This window comes from Myxocyprinus asiaticus, chromosome 44 (genome assembly GCF_019703515.2).
Source record: "Myxocyprinus asiaticus isolate MX2 ecotype Aquarium Trade chromosome 44, UBuf_Myxa_2, whole genome shotgun sequence".
Lineage (NCBI taxonomy): Eukaryota > Metazoa > Chordata > Actinopteri > Cypriniformes > Catostomidae > Myxocyprinus > Myxocyprinus asiaticus.
In genome coordinates this window covers 31,022,507-31,044,743 of record NC_059387.1, presented here as the reverse complement: position 1 = coordinate 31,044,743, position 22,237 = coordinate 31,022,507, and the positions used below count along the sequence as shown (strand labels likewise).

The window sequence follows — 22,237 nt, the reverse complement described above, 5'->3', positions numbered from 1 at the left end:
TGGCTGAATGTGACTGAACCCTTAAACAGAGAGAAAGACACAGACCCACCGCGGTCCTTCGCTTGCTCCTTTAATGATTGATGTTGAAGTTCATTACAGTGTGTTAGATATGACCAGTGTAATAGGGCTCCATCAGTCTAATCTGAGACAGCATGGCCTCCCAAAGAGAGACAAATGACTCCAATGCTCATTAACAAATCTCTCTCTCTCTCTCTCTCTCTCTCTCTCTCTCTCTCTCTCTCTCTCTCTCTCTCTCTCTCTCTCTTATATGATTCCCATTGGTCATCACTGAGTCTTTGGAATTGGATCAATATCAAAAAGTGTCTTTTCAGATGCACTTGTGTGGTTGTAAAAGTATGTTTTCATCATATTCCCCTATACAAGAAGGCCATATAGGCCTACTTGTTACGACATATGGAAATATTGAGCCTTTAAGTCAGATATGGTGAAGGATTTGCTCACATTGAATGCTTTGAAGATAAAATTGTGTAGTATGAAAGTTTTAGCAACATATGTGACTTTCAAGAGCTTGTAAACTGAGATTAAACATTTATAATCAGAAGGATGTTATATTTTTTTCCCCCTAAAGTTAGTATAGCTTCTTGTATCTTGATAAACCTTTTTTTTTTTTTTTTTTTAATAAAATCAAATGCGTTTTCAGTCTAGACTAAATAGTTGATTCAAGTCGAAGGAATACATTTTTTAATTTCAGCATATAGATTGATGTTGAATTAAGAATACTTTTTTGGTCTGAAGTTAGAGTATATTCTATGCTTATATTCCCACGGATATTGCAGGAAACCACAGGGGACTTTTTAAACTGTTTGGTCTCTTTGATAATTAATTTTCCAACTAACTTGGTATTACAGAAAACGAGTTGCCCATTAGAAATGGTACAGACAAAAAATGCTGATTTTAAGGAAAGAGATGCTTCCAAAAGTTACATTCTTTCCTATTTTTAAATAATAATAATAATAATAATAATAGTAATAATTATTATTATTATAACAATAACAACAATAATTATTATTATAATTATTATTAATAACTATAATTATTATCATTATAATTATTATTATTATTATAGACGTATAAAACAAATAAATTCATGTTTATGCCCAACGCAAAGATAAACATTTTACCCCATCAGCCTGTTCAAAATGCATTAAATAAAGTAAGCCTGCGGGACAACTGGAGAGTAGACATCTTTAAAGACAAGACAGATAATGCTAATGTCAGTGTACGTTGACCCATGCTATGCATAATGTCTCTGGTTTAATAAACATCTTTGAAGGATAACATTTTGTGAAATTATGTCTTGAAGCTTAAAAAGACCCATCAAAGAAACCAAAATGGTAAATAATAATAATAATAATAATAATAATAATAAAATAAAAAATAGAAAAACTAGAAAATAACGCAACATCCGACCTTCATCCTTTATTATGACGCAGATGTAAAGGTACAAAATTATCCATTTATATCCCTTTTACTGCTGATGCTGCTGCTGCTGCTGTTACTGTTGTTGTTGTTGTTGTTGTTGTTGTGCTTTTCCGTTCATTTTAGTAAGAATGTGTGATAATTCCGCCATATTATTTAATTTGGATTCTTAAATGTTTATTGCATGCAAAATGTATTTGTTTGAGAATGAATCTGAATGAACAGATTGATAAATAAAAATGATAAATAGTTGCCAAAACTGTTGAAACGTGTTACGCTAAACTATAACGCACGACATTTGTTTCAATATTTGACAGAGCAAATATTTGCTATTGAAAATTTCGTCAACAAATGCTTTAGATTAATGTTTCGGATAAAACAGTCCTATCTATCTTTGAGTCAAAGAGTTTATCAATAATTCATTTACGGAGCTGACAAACACTAATTCTTGCATGCAATTATTATTATTATTATTATTATTATTATTATTATTATTATTATTATTATTATTTATAATACCCCTTAACAGATATTTTAGAAATGTTTTCAGTTCTTAATGTGATAAAACCAATATTACATTTGATGAATTTCTGTGTTCTTTATTGCCACGTCGATGGGAATACATCACTCTGCCAGTGTCTTTTTTTTTAATCTTATTTATTTCCATCATCGGTTTTTACAAAGAACTTAGGGGACTGCAGCCTCTAAGGGCCAAAAATGCTTTAAAGATCACATGCAAAATGGCTGAAACAACGAAAACGGCCCGTTCGAACCATATGGGGAAAATTAGACACAAATTAGCAACACATGCAAAAAACTCACTAGACAGCAACTTATAAATACTTATTTTCAAAAATGTCTCTTTACAGTCTCGTTTCATATAGTGCACATGTGTGTCGCATGGACACAATTGATATTTACAAATGTACAAAACAATAAATTAAAGAGAAACAAACTTTAGGGGAGAGAATGAAAAGAAGAACAAACCTGGGAAAACAATGTCGTTTTGTAAACGTCTGTTCAGATATAAAAGTCGGTAACACGTTAAAATAACTTTCATTTAGTCATTAACAAATATTATTATAATACACCTAACAGATCATTTGTACACGTTGATTCTAAGAACAGTAAGTAATTCCATAAAACCTTTACACACACACACACACACACACACACACACACACACACACACACACACACACACACACAATATATATATATATATATATATATATATATATATATATATATATATATATATATATATATATATTATAGGTGTATGCATTATGAAGTATAGCTACATGAACCGCTGATCTGTCAAGCATTTTATAATGACTAGGCCTCATATTTGATAATGACTTCATAATGAAAGTTATTATAAAGTCAGTTTATATCCTTCTAGATAGTGGAATCGTTTCCTTTTAGGTGTGCTTCATGCATTTGTACTGTTTCATCCAAGACCTGCAGGAACCTGTGGGTCATGTAAATGTTAATTGTAGGAGTTCAAGGTCATGTGATTTTAGTTTGAGTTCATGGCCTGGTGCCTTGTTCGATCGGTTGGTGCTGACTCCGAACAGCAAACCTGTTGACATGCACGGGAATGGGCACCACAATTTTGGGGTTCCGCACGGGCTCCCCGGATCTGTTGTTGACGTTGCCGGCTTTGATGCGCTTCCACTTGGCCCGGCGGTTCTGGAACCAGATTTTGACCTGGACCTCGCTCAGTTTGAGTGCGTGTGCGATCTGCGAGCGCTCGGTGAGAGACAGATACTTCTTACAGTGAAACTCTTTCTCCAGTTCCAGCAGCTGCTCGCTGGTGAAAGCAGTCCGTCTCCTCCGGCTCTTACCCGCCGAACCGCCCGGGGGTAACGCGTCCTGTGAGCTGGCTTTGAATTTCCCTTTCTGGGACGCTGAACCGCAGGTGTTTCCGTCGGAGAAACTTTCGTTCTCGCTGTCGGCCGAACTGTCCTCTCTGTCGCTGCACGCTGCCTCCGCTGATTTCAGGTCCAGTTTCTCGTCATCTGAACTGTATAATTTGGTTTCGCCTGAAGAGAGCGAAAATCATCATGATATAAACCATTGACCATCTTTGATATCATGGGACAGATGGAGTGTCTCATGCAACAGTTGCTAAATGCATTATTCTATGTAAGATATCTTTAATTTTACAGAAGTAATTTAGAAATGTAACAAAACATATAAAAGCACTAAAGCTCCATCCATTTTGGAGCATAGAATTGTTTTGAACACCTCTCAAAGTGGAGGCCTATAACACTCAATAAAATGTTCACAAATGTGCTTCATGTGGTAACATCTAAATTAACTGGCTTGATTCATGTAAAAAAAAAATACGTTAACAATTTTCCTTTAATAATACGTCCGAAGAGCAGTACAACATATGAGAAATACAGGCTGTATGTAGAAAAAAAAAGTAGGCTAATTTTCTCCAAATGCACTTGGTCAATTTTCAGTCCACTTTCATAGGAACAATGCAACAAACTTGGTGAATTTTTGGTTTAGCACCAAAATCAAATGTAGCCCATTTTTAGAACTTAATTGAAACTTTCTAGTAACTTTCAAGCCTATACGAAACTGCATAAATCAAAGTTTCATGACATTTCCAACTATTTCATACACTGCAAAAAGTGGTAATTTGAAACTGTTACCCTAATCTAGGGGGAAATCTAACCCTAAAAATAAGTTTTGTTGGTGTAACCTACTGTATTTAGCCATGGTGATGTTAGATTTTGTTGTGATCAAACCACTTCATTTAGATGTGACCATGAAGCCCATTTTTTAGGGGAAAATTTTAACTCTGAGCATTATACATTATAACGCAATTGTGTTTTTAAAGTTATTAAAGGTAGGCTATTATAAAGTGTTACCAAAACTTTTGAACTACGCCAGCAAACCACCTGTCAGCGACCTAAAGTTAGTCTCCAGTGCTTACCTGCAACTGCCTGAAATGTTTCCGAGAAATTCAGCAGATCTGAGCCCTTGAGCTCCTCGTGTGGGCTGTCCTGCCGGTTGATCCCCGTCCCATTAGCGCTTAACCGGGGTCCCGGCATCTCCTGCGGGGGATAGAAACTATCTGGAGGGTCCGAGAAACTGGGCAGCGTGGTGGTGAGCGCAACCATGGAGGGCATCCCCTGCCCCAACCCCGCGCAAAAAGTGTTTGTCAAACGCCCCGCGAAGGATGCCAGAGGCGCTAACGGAGGGATACCTGACGGTAATGACGAATGAGACAGGGCTTGCGGAATCATGAGCGGTCGGTACGGCATAAACATCGGGTAGCCCGTGTAGAGCAGGTGGCCCGGCCGCGGCTGTGGAGTGCCAATCAAAGAATCGATGGAAAACGCCGTCCCCGGACCGCTCGGTCTCTGCATGGTGAACTGAGCGGTGTCTGCTAGTATAAATTCCGTATTGTGGCCGTGTGAGTGAGACAAATCACCCAAATGTTGGTCCACAGTTATCCCGATGGAGCCGAACGGGACCTCGCCGTCCCCGCGCCTCGACGTCAAACTGACTGAGACCTGACGCGTATTTTTGTCTGGAGCTCTGAGTATCTCAGCCTCTATTTGTCACATACTGAGACATAAACACACACTCACTCTTCTTTCTCTCGCTCTCGCTTTCCCACCTCTATCTCCCTCTCTCTCTCTCTCTCTCTCTCTCTCTCACACACACACACACACACACACATCCAGGGCGCAAACGGTTATCATCAATACAAGAGGATAGAAGGGGGAGTTGCCCTGGAGACTCATCCATCTTCCTCAAATTACGCTTCATTTCCTTATTCAGTTCCTGACTTTTTAGGCCGCGTTGGGAAGGGGTAGTTTCCCAGTGGATACCCCAATAGACAGGTCAAATCCCCCCTCCTCTTTTCCCCGGTCCACATTGACTGCAAAGCGAATGTGAGGGGACTGCGCTGACCACACCAACCCAATCAACTATTATTAATTTTGATTGATGATAAGTAATTACTTTGTATTCAAGGGAAGATATACAACAACGGTTCTTTTGTTGATTTTTTAGGGGCCTATGGCATCGGAGTCGTGAGGGCGGAGAGGCAGATGTTTTGCCCCTCTTGTGAGAGAGTCTCTTTTCTATTCTATTGGAATAAAGAGTGAATCTGGCCTTCTCGGAGTGCGGCAACAATTATCCCAAGAGAGAGATCTTACTGATGACATTACGTGCGAATGTAGAGCTCTGTGCGAACACTTTACTGAAAAAAAAAAAAAAAAAAAAATGGGGGTGTACTATAATTTTTTTTTTAAATTTAAGATTAAAAAACAAAGTATTAATAATTACATATTACTATAAAATAGCCTATATAATATATTTATACAGTATATTATATTATTATAGGCCTATATTAATTATGCAAATATTTACGTTTATATATATATATAGGCCTAACATTTATTTAAAAAAATGTTTTTATATAATACATAAATAAAATAAAAATATTAATGCAATAAATCTTCATTCAGAGGACAGACCCTTGCCGGAAAATAAGCCTATATAAATTCAGTTCTGGTCAAATGTCATCAGGTAGGCTAATTTGACAAGATAGTAGTGCACAGAAACTTAGGAAGCAAAAGACCTTTACAGTAAAAAGTAGTACCTATATGTTTTAATAGGATAGTTGGGAATATTATATATATATATATATATATATATATATATATATATATATATATATATATATATATATATATAATTGTATTTATTTAAAAAAAAAAAAAAAAAAAGTTTAAAATTCTACCCTCTGAGCAGTTTCTCTTTCCCGCTAAGCATTAATTTAATCGCAGATCATTTGACCGTTTAAATGCCAATTCACTTCTGATGATGATTAGGCGCTATTGAGTCCTGCGGGGCGCGCGAGTTCTCCAACTGGCCGTCTGATTGCGCGAGGACATAAACACATCACCTCCGACTCTGATTAGCAATGGAGGAGCCACAGATGCTAATTATTCTTATAATTGCAAATGACTCCATTCAGGAGCAGTGCTCTTTGATCTATTGAAACCAACCAGACTCTCTCTCTCTCTCTCTCTCTCTCTCTCTCTCACACACACACACACACACACTACTGAATGGGTGACAATCAGTCCCCCGTCACCTTATATGAGACATTTATCAGTGATCTGTTCACTGGCAATTGCTTTGCACATTTGTTCCTCTCTACAATAGTTATTATTATATATAATAATAATAATAGTAATAATAATAATAATAATAATAATAAATTATTATTATTAACATTACAGAAAATATTAAATCTATATAATTATAATGATATAATATTATTATATTACATTATTACATATATATATATATATATATATATATATATATATATATATATATATATATATATATATATATATATAGGCCTATAAATATTGTTATTGTCATTCTTATTTTAATAAATATTGCTGTAGAAATCATAATATTCTTAATTCTAATTAAAAATAGGCTACTAATGACTTTTGCTATTTGTTTATTTATTTATTTAAATGAACATTTGTTGAATATTTTCTTTATTCACAAATCCGTTCAGAAGTTGGTGCTTTTTAAATAGTAGGGTTGACAGGATCATTTAACACGAGACCCTCGCCTTGTCCCGTCATTCTGTTCTCCGCATTTACTTGTGGTTATCATTCAAATGCGTGCCTCTCCATAACATAACACTTCCACACAACTCTCATCTCCGTAATGTTTCTCTGAAAGAAAATTAACATGTGACTGGATGATCCTGTGTCAATCTTCTAGGACTTGATAATGATAATCACTATAACTGAAATGTGATAGCCTACTCTTATTATTATTATTATTATTATTATTATTATTATTATTATTATTATTATTATTATTATTATGGCACAAATCTGTATACGTTCAGAGAGATAAAAAGTAAGGTTTCCCGTCAACAACTGTGATGACAAAACATGCCGTATATGAATAGCTATGACGGAAAATGAAGATGAAATCAGTTTTGGTTGTACTGATAGATAGCCAACTGAAGGTAATGATGAGAAAGGTGTTCAACACTAACAAAAAAGTAGCTTCTTTTTGGTCATATGGCCATGTTTTTTGAACATGGTAGCATGGTATACTTTAAAGTACTTTGTAAATACCACATACATGGTAATCATTAATTAATCATTAATAAATCGTGATACCACCACAGTACTTTTCTGTAAGGAAAACCTCGATGTTCAGATACTAAGAGAAACTAAGAGCCGAAATTGATCAAGATGATGCAAAACAAGGTCCCCAAAAATTATTTCAATTCAGGTTTCTCAAAATTAATGATAAATGTATTTCCTGAATGCATTTAAGCTGACCACTAATTTGTTTGGTGTCATTATGGATTTTGGATTCTCAAGTAGGTAAATTAAGCATAGGAACTAAAATCAAGCAATATTATCATTACCACAGAATGGATATGAAAATTACAGATCCAAAGTGATGTACGACTATTTAGATCAATACAAATACAAAACTATTCAATAAAAATATATATATTTTTTACTTTAAAAGCTTTATGCTAAAATAAAATAAAATATAGACAGTTCAGAATGATTTACTGTAAATCTTTTCTTCTCATAAACTGACAGTTTTATTTGAAGTTCAATTTTCATTAGTGATTTGAGAACTTTCAAGTTCAATGGAGTTCAGATTTCATTTGAGCTCCATTGCGCCCCCTTGTGGTAAATATTGTAATTGTATTGTGTTACATCGAATATACAGTATGTAGTATACTGACTAGTTCTGTCCTTCTATATAAACAAAATTTCATCTCTCTCTCTCTCTCTCTCTCCTCTCTCTCTCTCTCTCTCTCTCTCTCTCTCTCTCTCTATATATATATATATATATGTATATTTTACAAAGGAAAAACTGAATTATATCATTCTAGTTATACACATTATAATAATTGTCTTCATTGACAAAACAGACTGAGGTTAAGCACCTCCATTTCACAAATTCCTATAAAATCACCATTCATTTGAACTTCTAAACTGAAAGGTGACAGTCCCATTTTTCTTACAATTCCTTCAAAATGACACACAATACTAGATTTATCACCACTTTATGTTACACAATACCCCCTGCTTCTCTCTTTAAACATCCATATTGTCCATCTACATGACCAAAGGAAATAGGTCACCGTATAAAACTCAATCACTGCACACTTACACATTCAACATTCTCAGGTTTATGGTCTCTCTCAGTGAATATAGCCTTTGAATGCCAGCATTAGGTAATTTTTAAGAAAAGTGGGTAGACCCAGTTTAGGGACTACCCTGTGCAAGCGACCTTCCAGAAATGTTCGGAGTCTGTGACGAGCCAGGTGCTGCAGAGATCGAGGCGTTTGTGTCAGTGCAAACAAGGATTCGTAGAATTCCTGGTGTTTCTGTGTTGAAACAAACCCACAGTGAAGATATCTGAAATTAGCAATACTGTACAATACAAGCAATGCACTGCTTTTCAATGTTCTCACAATCAGCAAAACATAACACCAATCAAAGCTTGATTGTTGTTTTGAAATGTTTACCACTTACTCAGACACTAACCTACATACAACAGCATTCATTATAGTGTTTGTTTGAAACATATAGGTCAATGGAAAATTGATTCAGCTGGAGTTCTAACATCACTGATTGACATCTTACCTGAAATACCCCCAGTAGGAACTGCCTCTACCCAGGCGTCAGTGATTTTGAGGCGGTCATAGGCATTGAAGAGCACCTCTATTGTTCGTGGAGATATGCAGCAATATTTCAGCACCTATGCAAGATAAATTAGAGAATGGAGCCAACATATTACAGACAAAAACTGCACAAAATGAAGCTACCAAATATGGTAGCAGCTGCCTTGCTGCTCATTAGGTCAAAAACTTAACAGGCAGCATCTTGTACGAAGGAACCTGCTAAGAAAACTGGTTTCAGAACAGCTTCTAAGGCACTATAATCCCATGTGTAATGAATTAGAACAATTTCAAATGAACTCTCCAGCCTGGTCACATGAACATTACATGACTGTGGCAACATTTTTGCTAAACAAAATTACATGCTTTCCCTTACAAAAAATCTAGAGTTACCACAAAATTGCTGCAAACTTGCCACAAATTCGCCACTCATTATTTTCACATGCAAATGAGTTTGTTATTCGCTGTTTGCCAGAAGTTTGCAGCAAGTTAGTGAACCTGCAGAAAACCTTTGCCGACAATGTTGAGTTTGCAGCAAAGCTCACTTGCATGTGAAAATGAATGAGTGGTGAATTTGCGGTAAGCTGGCAACAAGTTTGTGGCAACTCTGTTTATTGTAAGGGCTATTTCACATTTGGCTGCAGTTTCCCAGTTAAATGTCCAGCAGGGGGCACCAAAAGCGAGTAAACTGTTGTCGTAATCAGACAAGATTTTTAAGGTGAATATTAGATGGCAGTTCTAATGAGTAAAACATACTCATGAAACCTAAAACTTTAACCTAAACCTAACCAATAGTGATCTAAAATCAGATGAGAGGAAGACAGAGAACAGACATCCTTACCCTACACCAACGCCTAAACCTAACCAATAGTGTCCAAAAACAACACTATCGGTTCATTTGGGGGATGAAGGCAGGAAGTTTTTACTCAGTGACCATGCGCTACACGGACCGCTGTCTCTATTGTGCACCATCTCCATTTTTGCATTTGTGGCTCACGCTGCACGCGTTTATATGCGCTTGCTCCCATGAAAGTTGACAGGGTGACGGATGCCGCGACTGCCCACCCTGCCTCCCCCCACCCACCAGGGAGTTAGGGGCCCTCTGAAGCTGGTGGCCCTGGGCTTCAGCCCAGGTAAGCCGGTGCGTTAATGTGGCCCTGGTTGTCATCGCGCCTCTAGTGTTAATTTCACCAGTAAACTGCGACGAAATGTAGAATTCAGCACGTAAAAATAAGTTTTCAAAAATGTAGTTATAGTAATATTCATTCTGAGACTACATTGCAACTCTCAAACTGATCTCTCGGTTGAAATAGAAACTTACTTTGAAAAACAGGACACATGTACATGTATGCTGCCTTCAAAAATCGACCAGATGAAGTAGAAGGCAGCATTTTTTCAGGTTTTGGACAGTCTTGTCATAGAAATCCTAGGTCCGACCCAGGTACCTCATGATATGGACTCGAACTGAAAGGCTACGTCTTACTCAGACTTCAACTGGGAGATTACAACTCTGACTCTAACCGAGAGGTTGACAGCATCCCTTCTTGGATAAGCTGGCTGGGACTCGAACCAAGATCCTGTATTATCCTCCCCGTGCAACAAAATACTCACTCTATGATCTAATATTAGAATCTGGTATATTGTGCTCTTTATGCTGTAACAAAAACACAGAGAGTTTCCAGTTTACCCCATTTTCTCATCTATTAGTTTGGCCAGGAAATCCCAGATAGATGCTGTTGGAAGACTCTCAACTCAACAAGTTAAACATAGGAGTCAAGTGGCCTGATACTGTTTTGAAAAAAATCACTTCACATTCTAAAGCAAGGAATCATTAAATTGTTTCTGTTTCTATCATAATAAAAAAATTCAACAAGGTAAGCTGGCCAGAGATGAGCAGGATTTTGTCAGTTCCCACCTGGAGCAATTGCTCCACCAGTGTTGTGTAGGTCAAAGGTTGAATGTTGTATTTATGGGAGAACATTGAACAGAATAATTAACTACTCTGCTTGATGAACAGATTGAGCTCCCCTCTGGGGGATTGTGGGAAATTTCTGCAATTAGTGCTAATTAATCTCCTATTAACATTTGCCTCGTTAAGACTTAGGCAATTTATTTGGCACAAGTGGGACTCATTGAATGCATGATATCAACTGTTAGCTTTTGAAAGACAGAAATAAACCCATCAAAAAAATGATTATTTCTGCATTTGTGACAACTAAAATATCACATGTTGCTTGTGGTGAACTTTAGTGATTGGTTTCGACTTAATTCATTTCTGTGTATTTGTTCAAAAGAATAACTATATTGTTTGCTAAAGAAAACTCTAATTCACAGTCTGCAGATGTACACCGATTTTTTTTTTTTAAATTTAGGTTGGATCCTTACATATAACAAAAAGGCAAAGTTAGTTTCCAATTCCATTTTGAGGTAGCGCTTAGTCGTGCCCTGCATCCAAATATTTATATCTCCCCACTTAACATAGAATCCCAAAAGCAGTATGCCAATTGAGTTTGGTGTCCGAATTCTCAGTATTCGTAAGTATTCATAGATTAGGTGAGAAATACATACAATGAATCTCCATCTGTATCATGTATATTTTATACTTGGCGAATATGTTTAAAGTCTAAAAGTCTTAAAAAATGGTGGAGAACCTTTGGAGTAGCTTTGGAAAGCTCCAGGGCTGCTATTTTACAAACGGTATACAAGTACAACTCTTATTTACTTGAATGGGGAAAGACTGAAATCACCTAAATGGTTGGTCAAGATTACAATCAAATAACATATTTTAAAATACGCAGTAAAATCTGACAACAATGGTATAATAAATTGTGCTTCTTTAGCTCAGATCACACTGAAAACACTATTTGTCAGTCTGGTCCTTTTTAATGTGCATGCTTGAGTTAACTAACAGGCTTCGTCTCTACCAAAAAGGTGACTGGCTCCTTTACCTGTTTCGTGGGACTTTCTTTTATACACCCTCCATATTTGGCCTTCCAATTTCTCCCATTCATTTTAATACAAGTAGCTATGCTGTCTCTGATATTACTCAACATACTTTATTAACGGTCGAGAAGTTCTTCGTCAAATGCATTTCATTTGTACAGCCATCTGTCGATTAATGTAACCTAAAAGTGTAAAGACTGTGGCGCTATCAAAACATTACTCTCTTTCTGTGAGCATCTTGTCCAGCCTGGCACAGCAACACTGGCTCAACCAATGGTGTAAATTTGGAGCGGGACTATCTGTTTGTACAACCAATGGACGACAGCTGGATTTTTCTGGAATCTGATTGAAAACAGTGATTATTTTTGCAATTCCATTTGGTGTCACTAGGTTGTGCAGAAATTACACATTTCAGCCTTAAGTACTTTTGCAACAAATACTCTCTTCTCAAGTACTGGCCTTCGGCAGGGCTCCAGGCCACACTCTGATGGATCCGTAGTTGAGTAGTGCCTGTACAATCCTCTCAGGCTCATTGTCTACCTTATAGGCCACCCCCTTCAGGATGTTATGCATAGGTGCATCTGCACTGTAATCCATCTCATTGACCGAGGCTTTGTGTTTAAGCAGTAGTTCTACCACATCAGGGTTGACGTTCTTGCACGCCATATGCAGTGGTGTCTGCTTGTCTGCGTCACTAATATGTATGTCTGCCCCAGCAGACACTAGCAGGTGGCACACACTAGTGTAGCGCTCTAGAGACGCGCGGTCTTGTGGTTGGGAACAGGCGGAATTGAGTGGCGTGAGTCCTTCATCATTTTGTAGGTTTAGCGCCGCTCCATAACGTAAGTAGAGCTCCACATGACCTGGAAGGCCATGGCGGGCGGCCACATGGAGGGGTGTGTCATTCTCATACAAGCTTTGACCATTAATAACAGCGCCAGATGAGATTAGATGTTTGGCACACCTGGCAAAACAAACAGAAAAGATTCAAACATGGACACTTGTTGCCAGAGTTTGTGAGTGTACAATGCACATTGATCTAGTTAGCTAGTTTTTTAACTGTATTTGGAGTAGATTATATTTAATAAATTTTTCAAAATGATTTTTACATGGCTTGTTTCACATATTGCAACAGTTTCCAGGTGAAATAAATACTAGAGGTGCTACAACAACAATGATTTGAACAATGAACAATGAACTTTCACAGAAATCACTATTAAAATGGCAGATTATCAGTTCAGATATCAGGTAGGTTTTGTTGATTTAAAACTCCATAAAGCATTGACGTTAAAAACCTCATCTGTTTGGGAAAACATTTTACTCCCTTATTCAGCTCTGAACTACCACGATACGTGTAATGAACCATGTGAAATCGTTTTGCAAAAATATCGTCACAATCACATAATTTTCATGAGATCAGGTTGCACAATGAGCTGCAAAGTGGACCACACTTTATGTTGCATGTCAAAAGTCTGGCTACACAAGATGAAGTTAGATTTTGCATTATCTCTATCAACTTTGCTGATAGGCAATTGTTGAGTATAAATGTGGACGTTACGTTTAAATGTTTACATTCTTCCGGAGTTATTCCTGTCTATGAATTCATATGAAGCCCCTTCATTTCAAGTGTCAACCTGTCAATCATTTGAAATAGCTAAATTCTCCACAATGCTTCCTGCAATCAGGGGACTGAAGCAGCACTCACTCAAGCGACTCGAGCTCAGTGCACACGTGCAGGGGCATCTGCCCATCCTCGTTCACCTCGTTGGCATTGGCGCCGTACTGCAGCAACAGCATGGCACACTCTTGCTGGCACTCTTCACAGGCCTCATGTAGAGCAGTGGTGCCCCCAGGTGCCAGGTCCACTCGAGCGCCCCTCTGGAGAAGATGTCTTAGACACTCAGTGAAACCCCTGCCGGCAGTGACGTGTAGCGGTGTGGTCAACTCCTGTTCGTATGTCAATGACCACAGTCCTGAGGATAGAGCAGAATTAAAAGACTTGCTATTCAGAAATACAAATTTTACGGTTTTGTTTGAAGTTCTTGTGTTTAAAATAGAAATGTGAAATATCTATGCATTTAGCAGCACCTAACGGCATTTGCATTACAAATAATAATGGATCTGAGTTAATTTGCTTCAAAATCAAAGCAAAAGCTTTTAATGTTCAACTAAAGGAGACAAAGTTTTTGCTTGGATTGAAAAACAATTTTGAGGCGATGAAATAGATTAAAAAATATTTTTTAATAATTAGTACTGTACTGAAAGTTTTTTCATTGCAATGTGCATGACTGTTCGAAATAAAAATATATGTTTTAAAAATGTGTGAAAGGTCCATTAGTTTGGACAATAGACATATTTTAGATAAAAAAAAAGGAACTTTCATAATTCTTTACTGTTTTTTTAATCACTTTTCCATAACACATTGGCAAGAAAAAGTGTGTGAACCCTTTGGAATTACCTGCATTTATGTATAAATTTGTCTTAAAATCTGTTTTGATCTTCATCTAAGTTACAATAATGAACAAACACGATCTGTTTTAACTAATAACACACAAATTATTGTATTGTTCTTGTACATACTGAATACATCATTAAAACATTCACAGTGTAGTTTGGAAAAAGTATGTGAACCCCTAGGCCAGTGATGTCAACAAAAGCTATTTAGACTCAGGCTTTGGCAAACCTGGCATCCAATTATTGAAAAGAGATTGGAGGTGTGGTTTAGAGCTACTTTGACTTATAAAAAGCACTCAAACATTTTGAGTTTGCTATTCACAAGAAGCATTTGCTGACGTGGACCATGCCTCACAAAAAAGAGATCTCAGAAGGCCTACGATCAAGAATTGTTAAGTCAAGTCAAGTCAAATTTATTTGTATAGCGCTTTTCAAAACAGGCATTGTTTCAAAGCAGCTGAACATGAAGTTATGCTAGAACAGAAAATGAATGAACATACTGCCAATATTTGTTATGTTTAGAACTATTAGTGGTTAAAATTAGTAAACTAAGTAAGTGTTGTGGGTCAACAGTTAAAAAAAAATTTTTGTATGAACTATTAGTTTTAGTGTTAAAGTCCTTGAAGTCATCCTGAATTAAGTAAGGAAATACACATAGATAAGAGTGTTGTCCCTCCTTTGACCAAGTTGATATAGTTATCATTCAGTGAGGAGCATCGCAGTCCTTGAATTGGTGAACTCCATCCTAAGCCCATGGTTCAGACAGTGGCTCATGAAGAATCCCATGTCTTTGAGTTTGCATCAGTTCATCCTCTGAGCAGTCCGTCTTAGTAGATTGAAGTGAAGTCTGGCTGGCACATGCTGCAGTTGGTCATCATCACTCAGCAACACATTGGGAGTCGGACATCAGGCAGGACTGGAAACGGATCTGGCAGGCTCTGGTAACCTCAGGATATAATCCCGAGGTTTAGACAGGAAAAGAAATAGAATAAAATTAGCGTAGATGCCATTCACTTTAAAGCAGGGTTAAAGAATAAGAGAAGTGTTTCTGGTTCCAGCAGACCTAACTAAAGCAGCATAACTATAAATTGAGGGATAAATTAGGTGTCTGGCTGAATAGATAAGTCTTTAGTCTAGACTTAAACTGAGAGAGTGTGTCTGAGTTCCGAACACTGCTAGGAAGACTATTCCATAGTTTAGGAGCCAAATATGAAAATGATCACCCTCCTTTTGAGGATTTTGATATTCTTGGTATTGTTAACAGGCCAGAGTTTTGCAATCATAGTGAGCATGATGGATTATAGCATGATAGAAGGTCAATTAAGTACTTAGAAGCTAGACCATTCAAAGCTTTGTCAGTATTAACAGAATGTTAAAATTACAACAAAACTTAACAGGTGGCCAATGTAACGCCGATAAAATTGGGCTAATGTTATCATATTTCTTGGTTCTAATTAGCACTCTAGCTGCTGCACTTTGAACCAACTGAAGTTTATTTATTAAACCTGCAAGACATCCACCTAGTAATGCATTACAATAATCTAGTCTTGAGGTCATGAACGCATGAATTAGTTTTTTGGCATCAGAAACAGATAGCATGTGTAGTAACTTAGCAATATTTCTAAGGTGGAAGAATGCAGTTCTACAAATATTGGAAATTTGTTTTTCAAATGTTATATGGCTATCAAACATAACACCTAAATATTTAGCTGTAGAAGTTAACGTTACAGTACATCCATCAAGATTCAGATTATATTTCAGCATCTTATTTTTTTAGGTTTTTGTTCCAACAATTAGTACTTATGTTTTATTGGAATTGAGTAGAAGGAAATTTCTAGCCATCTACTCTTTGATATCATTTATACACTGTTAATTTGGAAAATTGTAAAATTTCGTTGGGTTTCTAAGAATTATAAAGTTGGGTAATGTCAGCATAACAGTGAAAACTAATTCCATGGTTCCTGTTAATGTCTCCCGGGGGGAGCATATATAAGGAGAAAAGCAGAGACCCTAAAACTGATCCTTGTGGCACTCCATACTTTAATTTGATCTGACAGTTCCTCATTTACACAGACAAAGTGGTAGCGGTCAGAGAGATAGGACCTAAACCAAGCTAATGCCTGTCCACAAATGAATACAGTTACATTCAAAAAGTATTTTGATTACTGAAGAGATTACTTTGCATTTTATTGTCATTTGTTTCATTTAATATTTAGTCCTTTCAGATGGAAAACATTTATACATATAAATGATGCGATCCAAAGTGCATTTGAACAGCGGTGAAACACTTTCTTATTATGTGTTTCATTCATACGAGCAGACAGAGAAGTAAGTTTGAAATAAGTTTGGAGCAGAAGAGATAAAAATAATCCTTGTGTAAATTGTCAGCTTTACGCTAAACTAAATGCTATTTCAAGCCATTTTACATGCATGTGTTACCAGGCACGATCATATTTTTTTATCAAGAAAATTCATGTTGGATCATAATTTCTTCTTTTCTAGTAAGACCTTTGATATTAGGGCAAAAATCATATTCTTGATAATAATTTTTTAAAACTCAAGGCTAAATCAAATCAAATTAAGGCTAAAAATCCTTAAAACAAGATCAGTTTGATTTATCTTGTTTTAGAAACAACACTGCATATGATATTTAGGTTTTTCAGAGAATGTATTTTTAACATGTGTATTTTGTCTTACTGTACATTTGTTATCGACCAGTTATTAAATCCAAATGTTCACTTAATTTTACCACAGCACTGTGAATGTTTAATAGGGTGTGTTCAATAAATACATGAACGATTATAATTGTTTATGTGTGAATAGCTTTAAGCACATTGTGTTTGTCTGTACTTGTGACTTTGATGAGGATGAGATCACATTTTATGAACAATTAATGCAGAAACCAGCTAATTCCAAAGGGTTCACATACTTTTTCTTGCCACTGTATATATAATTTTCTGCGATATATAGTCGACCAGAAAAATTGAGAAAAGCATAATATAATTTTTTCTATATTACCCACTCATATTTATAGATGTCTCTGCATAATATTGTAAGTTAGGATAAGAGAAAAACATTTTTAACATAAAAAATGGGGAAAAAAATGACACTTCACCTTAAGGAACCCATGAAATCAAAATAGAGTTTTGTATCTTTTAATCTGTACATGTTAGCTTTGAGGTCGTCTACATGCTAAAGTACTTCTAAACAATGACCAAATTAACCTTTAAAAATTAAAGTCCCGCCTTGCAGGTACAAGAGCCAATCACCTTTTAGATACAGACATCGCCTGTTAATCAACTCGTTAACACACCTTTCTCATGTTTTAAAGCAATATGAGGTCAACATTCGGTTGAGTGAAACACGATTGATTCATGTGTTAATACACACTGCATTAAAAAATCAGTAAACGCGTTTAGGCAGAGTGATTATAAGACTAGTCTTCCACTGGCCATGACATGATACACAGGGTGAAATATTTGCTCAATTCAATAACTTATGCAGCCGAACTGCTCCGTGTTACAGCTCCCTGTAACTGGGAGAATGGGATGAGAAAAGACTCTGGATCTGTGGCTCCGAGCAACGTTCTACATCGATTGTGTACACAGAGAAAATGTCTTAGTTTCTAAAAAGATTCTACATTTTTGTTTTATAATAAACAAGTAGTTTGATCCATGAAAAAACCGTTTTTATGACATTTTGGTAGCATTAAAAAATATTATATTTTTATTAACATGCGCATTTGAAGTTGTGGCGTCTGTACGCACCGTGGATCAACTTAAAACAAGCGTGCACTGAGATGACTTAAGTGAAAAAGATTCATTTATTCATCAGACTTATTCCATGAACATTTTAGACTAGCATTCCCCACTGAATTTATCCTGACTTTTGAAAAACATCTTAAGTTGAGTCTGGCATTGTTGATGGGCACCACATATGATGACATATGATGCAGGTTCAAGTGTTGGACTTTGCTGCTTTAGGTAAGACAGTGGTTATCCTTCATTATTCATATTAGCTGCCATGTTGATGGGAAAACAAATCATGCATCTTCATGTAATTGATTCTTTATTATAAATATGACGTGAAGACCTACTTTCTAAATATCTGTTTGTTTACTATTTTGTTTTGACATGAGCGTTGTACAGTAGCTAGCATGACCTGTAATGTCTCTTGTATGCAATGCATGGCTTATTTATATGGAATGCGTAGCATAGCAGAAGAGAAAGTGGCTGTGAGGAAAAAAGCAATGCAAAAGTAAAGTAATGCTTAATTAAGTTACTTTTTTAAAAAGTAACGCAATATATTATTACGAGTTACTTTTAAAAGTAACGTTACTCAACACTGGCTATGTGTATAACAGGAATAGGAAACAATGGCTGTTCTTGTAATGTTTAACAAGAAAAGTTTCATACCTAATATGTACATTTTTTGTAAACAATACTTTATCAAGTTTCATATGAACAAACGTAAACAAAAACTCATAAAATAGCCCAAGGCAACCACAGAGAAACAGTCGGGGTGGGCACAATAAGAAGCAATCTATGTGTAACCAAAACATATAGAGGAACAAATAGCTGACAGCAGGTGAGTCTGATGTGGATGTACTGAAAATGAAAATGTGCCAGTGCGTCAAAGCCATGTGGAAGGTTTTAATGTTTTTAATGTATACACCCGAGTATCCAGAGCTGATACTCAGACTAACACATCCAAATTGCCATGATAAAAATGAGATGAAGTGTTGAAGAATTCATGCACAAACTAAGATAAACTAATAGGCTTTACACACTTGAAATTGTTTACACAGGGTCATTTTTAACCCTGAGTTAACATAATCCTGGGTTATCTTATTTTACATTTCACACTGCACTTTACGCTAGGTTAATAATTAACACCGTGTCCCTTTGGCATGGCAAAACTGGAGCAGGGCTTCAAAACCCAGGGCTAAAAGCAGAGCTAACCCCTTGTTAAATCATAGCAGGCACCATCAAATCAGGTACCTCTTAAACATAATTACACTTGGGTCATTTATGTCCTTGTAACATACTTAGCCCTCTGTAGTTGAACCTGAAGTTTTTCCATTCCTCTATGTTGCTGGTGTCATATATAGCATCTATGAGATAAGTACATTCTGGGTCATCAATGATACTGATAATAGTGAGGTCATCTCCAACAAGAAGCGCATTCCAGAACTGAAGGATAAATCCCGACGCTTGAGCTGTTGCAATTACGTCGCTGCGATATTTCTTTTGTTTACAAATCTTAATCTTCGGCCCCATGTGTGAGGAGAACAGCAAAAGCTACTAGCAGTTGCGTATCCAGCCACTACTTAGACACTATCCTTATTGACGTGAGGGTCTTCTTTGAACTGGACAAAATGTTGTAGTTGTTTGCTCTGATTACGTATGCTTAGTCTGTTGCCTGTTTTAAGAGATGGGCTATTTTAAGGTTGCTTGGAATGACCTTTGGAATAGTCCAGAAACCCAAGGCTGTCTGGTCTACTAGATATAAGAAGTAACCAGTTTGGTAATGTTGAAAATATAATCAGATCTGGCTTGAGACGACCTGACCCAACTTGAAGCCTCGAGCACTACCAAAATACTTGAAACTCTAGCACACTTGAGGTTCCTCTAGGAGGAATTTTAACCTCTTGTTGGTTAGCAAAATGTTACTCGAGCCGTATACAACTCATACCACTCTTACCTCTCACTTTTCCATCTGCAACCAAGCGCATGGCTCCTCCCTGAGGCTGGATGACCAGGTTGGCAGGAAAGCCTTTAGAGAAGACGTCTTTTACAGCTTCCAAATTTCCAGTGTACAGGGCATTTTGAACAACAAGGTCTCGGCACACCACCGGAGGGTCTACCACGGTTTGCCTAGAAGATATCCCTCTCTCCCAGGCCTCCTTCCTCAACAGGTAGCCACTGAGAGCCAGGGCAGCTAGTCTCATCTGGTGCCTTACTTGTTCTAAAGAACACAAAGTACTTGGAGTGTTGAAGGAACTCCCTCTTGACATTTTAGAGGCAGGAATGGAGGGAACACCGAGGTGATTGACTCCTGTATTTATCTCAGCTTTTTAGAAGTCTTTTGGTCAAGGCATTAACAAGCCTGCATGGGATTTTTTAAATAGTTCTCTGATTCTGCTCTGTGGGGTTGTTTTGATATTCAATCTGAGAAGGAACTTGGCCACATGTGCATACAGGACTATTTTTACAGTGTCACATGGGTGGGACATAACTTTGGAGTGTAATATCTGCTACAGATCCAAGGCAGTGAATCATTGCTCACTTAAAAACTGCACCTTTTATCAAAATGTCAGCTCAGATCTATCTATCTGTCTGTCTGTCTGTCTGTCTGTCTGTCTGGTTTCCTTCAAATAAAATGCAAAAACTAAATGAAATACCATTTAATGCAATAAACATGATTATAATTATAATTATTAACACTTACTGACAAAACAATCAACCGTGTCTTTTCCAGAAACTGATAGATTCTGGTTACCTCTAAAGATACTGACTTATCCATTTGTTAATGACACTGCCAATAAGAATATAAATTACATTTATTCCATTTTGCCATGCAGTAATAGCTGTCACATTGACTGAAGGCATCAAAAAGTTGCGACTTTGCGAACACACATTACAGGCGAGGCAGAGAATGGGAAGATTGTTTTGCTGCTGGAGTACATCCTTTTAAATGATACACATAATGAGTTTATAATATGCATCTGGGCTACCTCCTCGCTACTTTGATGTCTTCCAAATGGCCCGGGTATCATCAGCAAAACATGTAGGCACTTTCCCGCCCCATTGCCTCCCAAATGTATTTTAAATATCATTCCTTGTAACGCAATTATTTAAAACGTTGAACTAAACACTTACTAATGGGGAAAAAAGACAGTGACTTCCATGAATTCATTTCTCAAATGGTGGACATTCAATTTTTGTGGAGGCAGGGACTTTCTCAACCAAGGAAACAAAAAGAAGTGCATTGAATCAGCATTCCCTCAACTCGTTCATCTTACTCCCTGCGGACAAAACACACTCACACACACATATACATATGCACTTACACATACGCAGACACACACACTCGTTTGTTTTGCTCCCTGTGGGTAGAAGATGTCTATCATTTTGTCCTGCAGTGAGCTTAACAGTGAGGCCATCTGTAGGGTTTGGATCGTCTGGTCAGACATCCACTAACTGGACTTCCAAAACAGGCTAATGATCATAACCTTCATCAGTGCAATTAGACAATTAGTTCCTGCTGATTATCTTCCACTTAAACAGCCTTGACTGCTGTGACTCACATTAAAATAATAAAAACGGGGAGCTGAAACATACAGTACAGGCGCCCATCTTCTTGGCATACAATATGCAAGACTATACTAATGAATGTGGTAATTAAAGGAACAAAAAGCAGACCAGGAATTAGAAATGCAAGCTAATTGGTTGAGACTAATTGATAAGATAACAATGAACGCTTATAAAGAAATAACCAACATGCTTATGAGATGTTTGAATGCTGTCTAATAGTGTTAAAAATTAACTAAGCTCTTGGAGCAATAATATGTAGATCTCTCGGCCTTTGAGGTGAACCACGTTAGGGAAAAATGAACAATCAATGTTCCTCATTGCTCTCAAACTTTCTGGTTTGTGATGTGCAAAATTCCATACC

The 22,237-nt window shown here is 36.9% G+C and overlaps 2 protein-coding genes across 4 annotated transcripts; both read right to left on the bottom strand.

The window, feature by feature from the left end:
- Positions 1 to 2,729: 2,729 nt before the first annotated feature.
- On the bottom strand, positions 2,730 to 4,964 carry gbx1 (gastrulation brain homeobox 1). Its single transcript, XM_051686621.1, has 2 exons — positions 4,394 to 4,964; positions 2,730 to 3,488 (listed from the first exon to the last, which is right to left on the bottom strand). The coding sequence occupies exons 1-2, from the start codon at positions 4,827 to 4,829 to the stop codon at positions 2,974 to 2,976; spliced, it is 951 nt and encodes a 316-aa protein (XP_051542581.1). The 5' UTR covers positions 4,830 to 4,964; the 3' UTR covers positions 2,730 to 2,973.
- A 3,100-nt stretch (positions 4,965 to 8,064) lies between these two features.
- Positions 8,065 to 20,655, bottom strand: LOC127434119 (ankyrin repeat and SOCS box protein 10-like). 3 transcript variants are annotated; one of them, XM_051686619.1, is made up of 5 exons: positions 20,264 to 20,655; positions 13,812 to 14,079; positions 12,566 to 13,070; positions 9,109 to 9,243; positions 8,065 to 8,869 (listed from the first exon to the last, which is right to left on the bottom strand). In XM_051686619.1, the coding sequence occupies exons 1-5, from the start codon at positions 20,574 to 20,576 to the stop codon at positions 8,684 to 8,686; spliced, it is 1,407 nt and encodes a 468-aa protein (XP_051542579.1). In that variant the 5' UTR covers positions 20,577 to 20,655; the 3' UTR covers positions 8,065 to 8,683. The 3 variants fall into 3 exon arrangements, with proteins under 3 accessions (XP_051542579.1, XP_051542577.1, XP_051542578.1); XM_051686617.1 differs by having other exon boundaries at positions 9,129 to 9,243; XM_051686618.1 differs by lacking the exon at positions 20,264 to 20,655 and adding an exon at positions 19,608 to 20,185 and having other exon boundaries at positions 9,129 to 9,243.
- Positions 20,656 to 22,237: the final 1,582 nt, after the last annotated feature.

Excerpts from the sequence above, each read along its gene's own strand:
- gbx1 (XM_051686621.1), bottom strand. The coding sequence starts at position 4,829 with ATGCAGAGACCGAGCGGTCCGGGGACGGCGTTTTCCATCGATTCTTTG. Across the intron at positions 3,489-4,393 it reads AACATTTCAGGCAGTTGCAG|GCGAAACCAAATTATACAGT; the intron begins GTAAGCACTGGA and ends CGCTCTCTTCAG.
- LOC127434119 (XM_051686619.1), bottom strand. The coding sequence starts at position 20,576 with ATGTCAAGAGGGAGTTCCTTCAACACTCCAAGTACTTTGTGTTCTTTA. Across the intron at positions 14,080-20,263 it reads TGCAGATGGAAAAGTGAGAG|GACTGTGGTCATTGACATAC; the intron begins GTAAGAGTGGTA and ends CTCTATCCTCAG. Across the intron at positions 13,071-13,811 it reads ACTGAGCTCGAGTCGCTTGA|GTGTGCCAAACATCTAATCT; the intron begins GTGAGTGCTGCT and ends TTGTTTTGCCAG.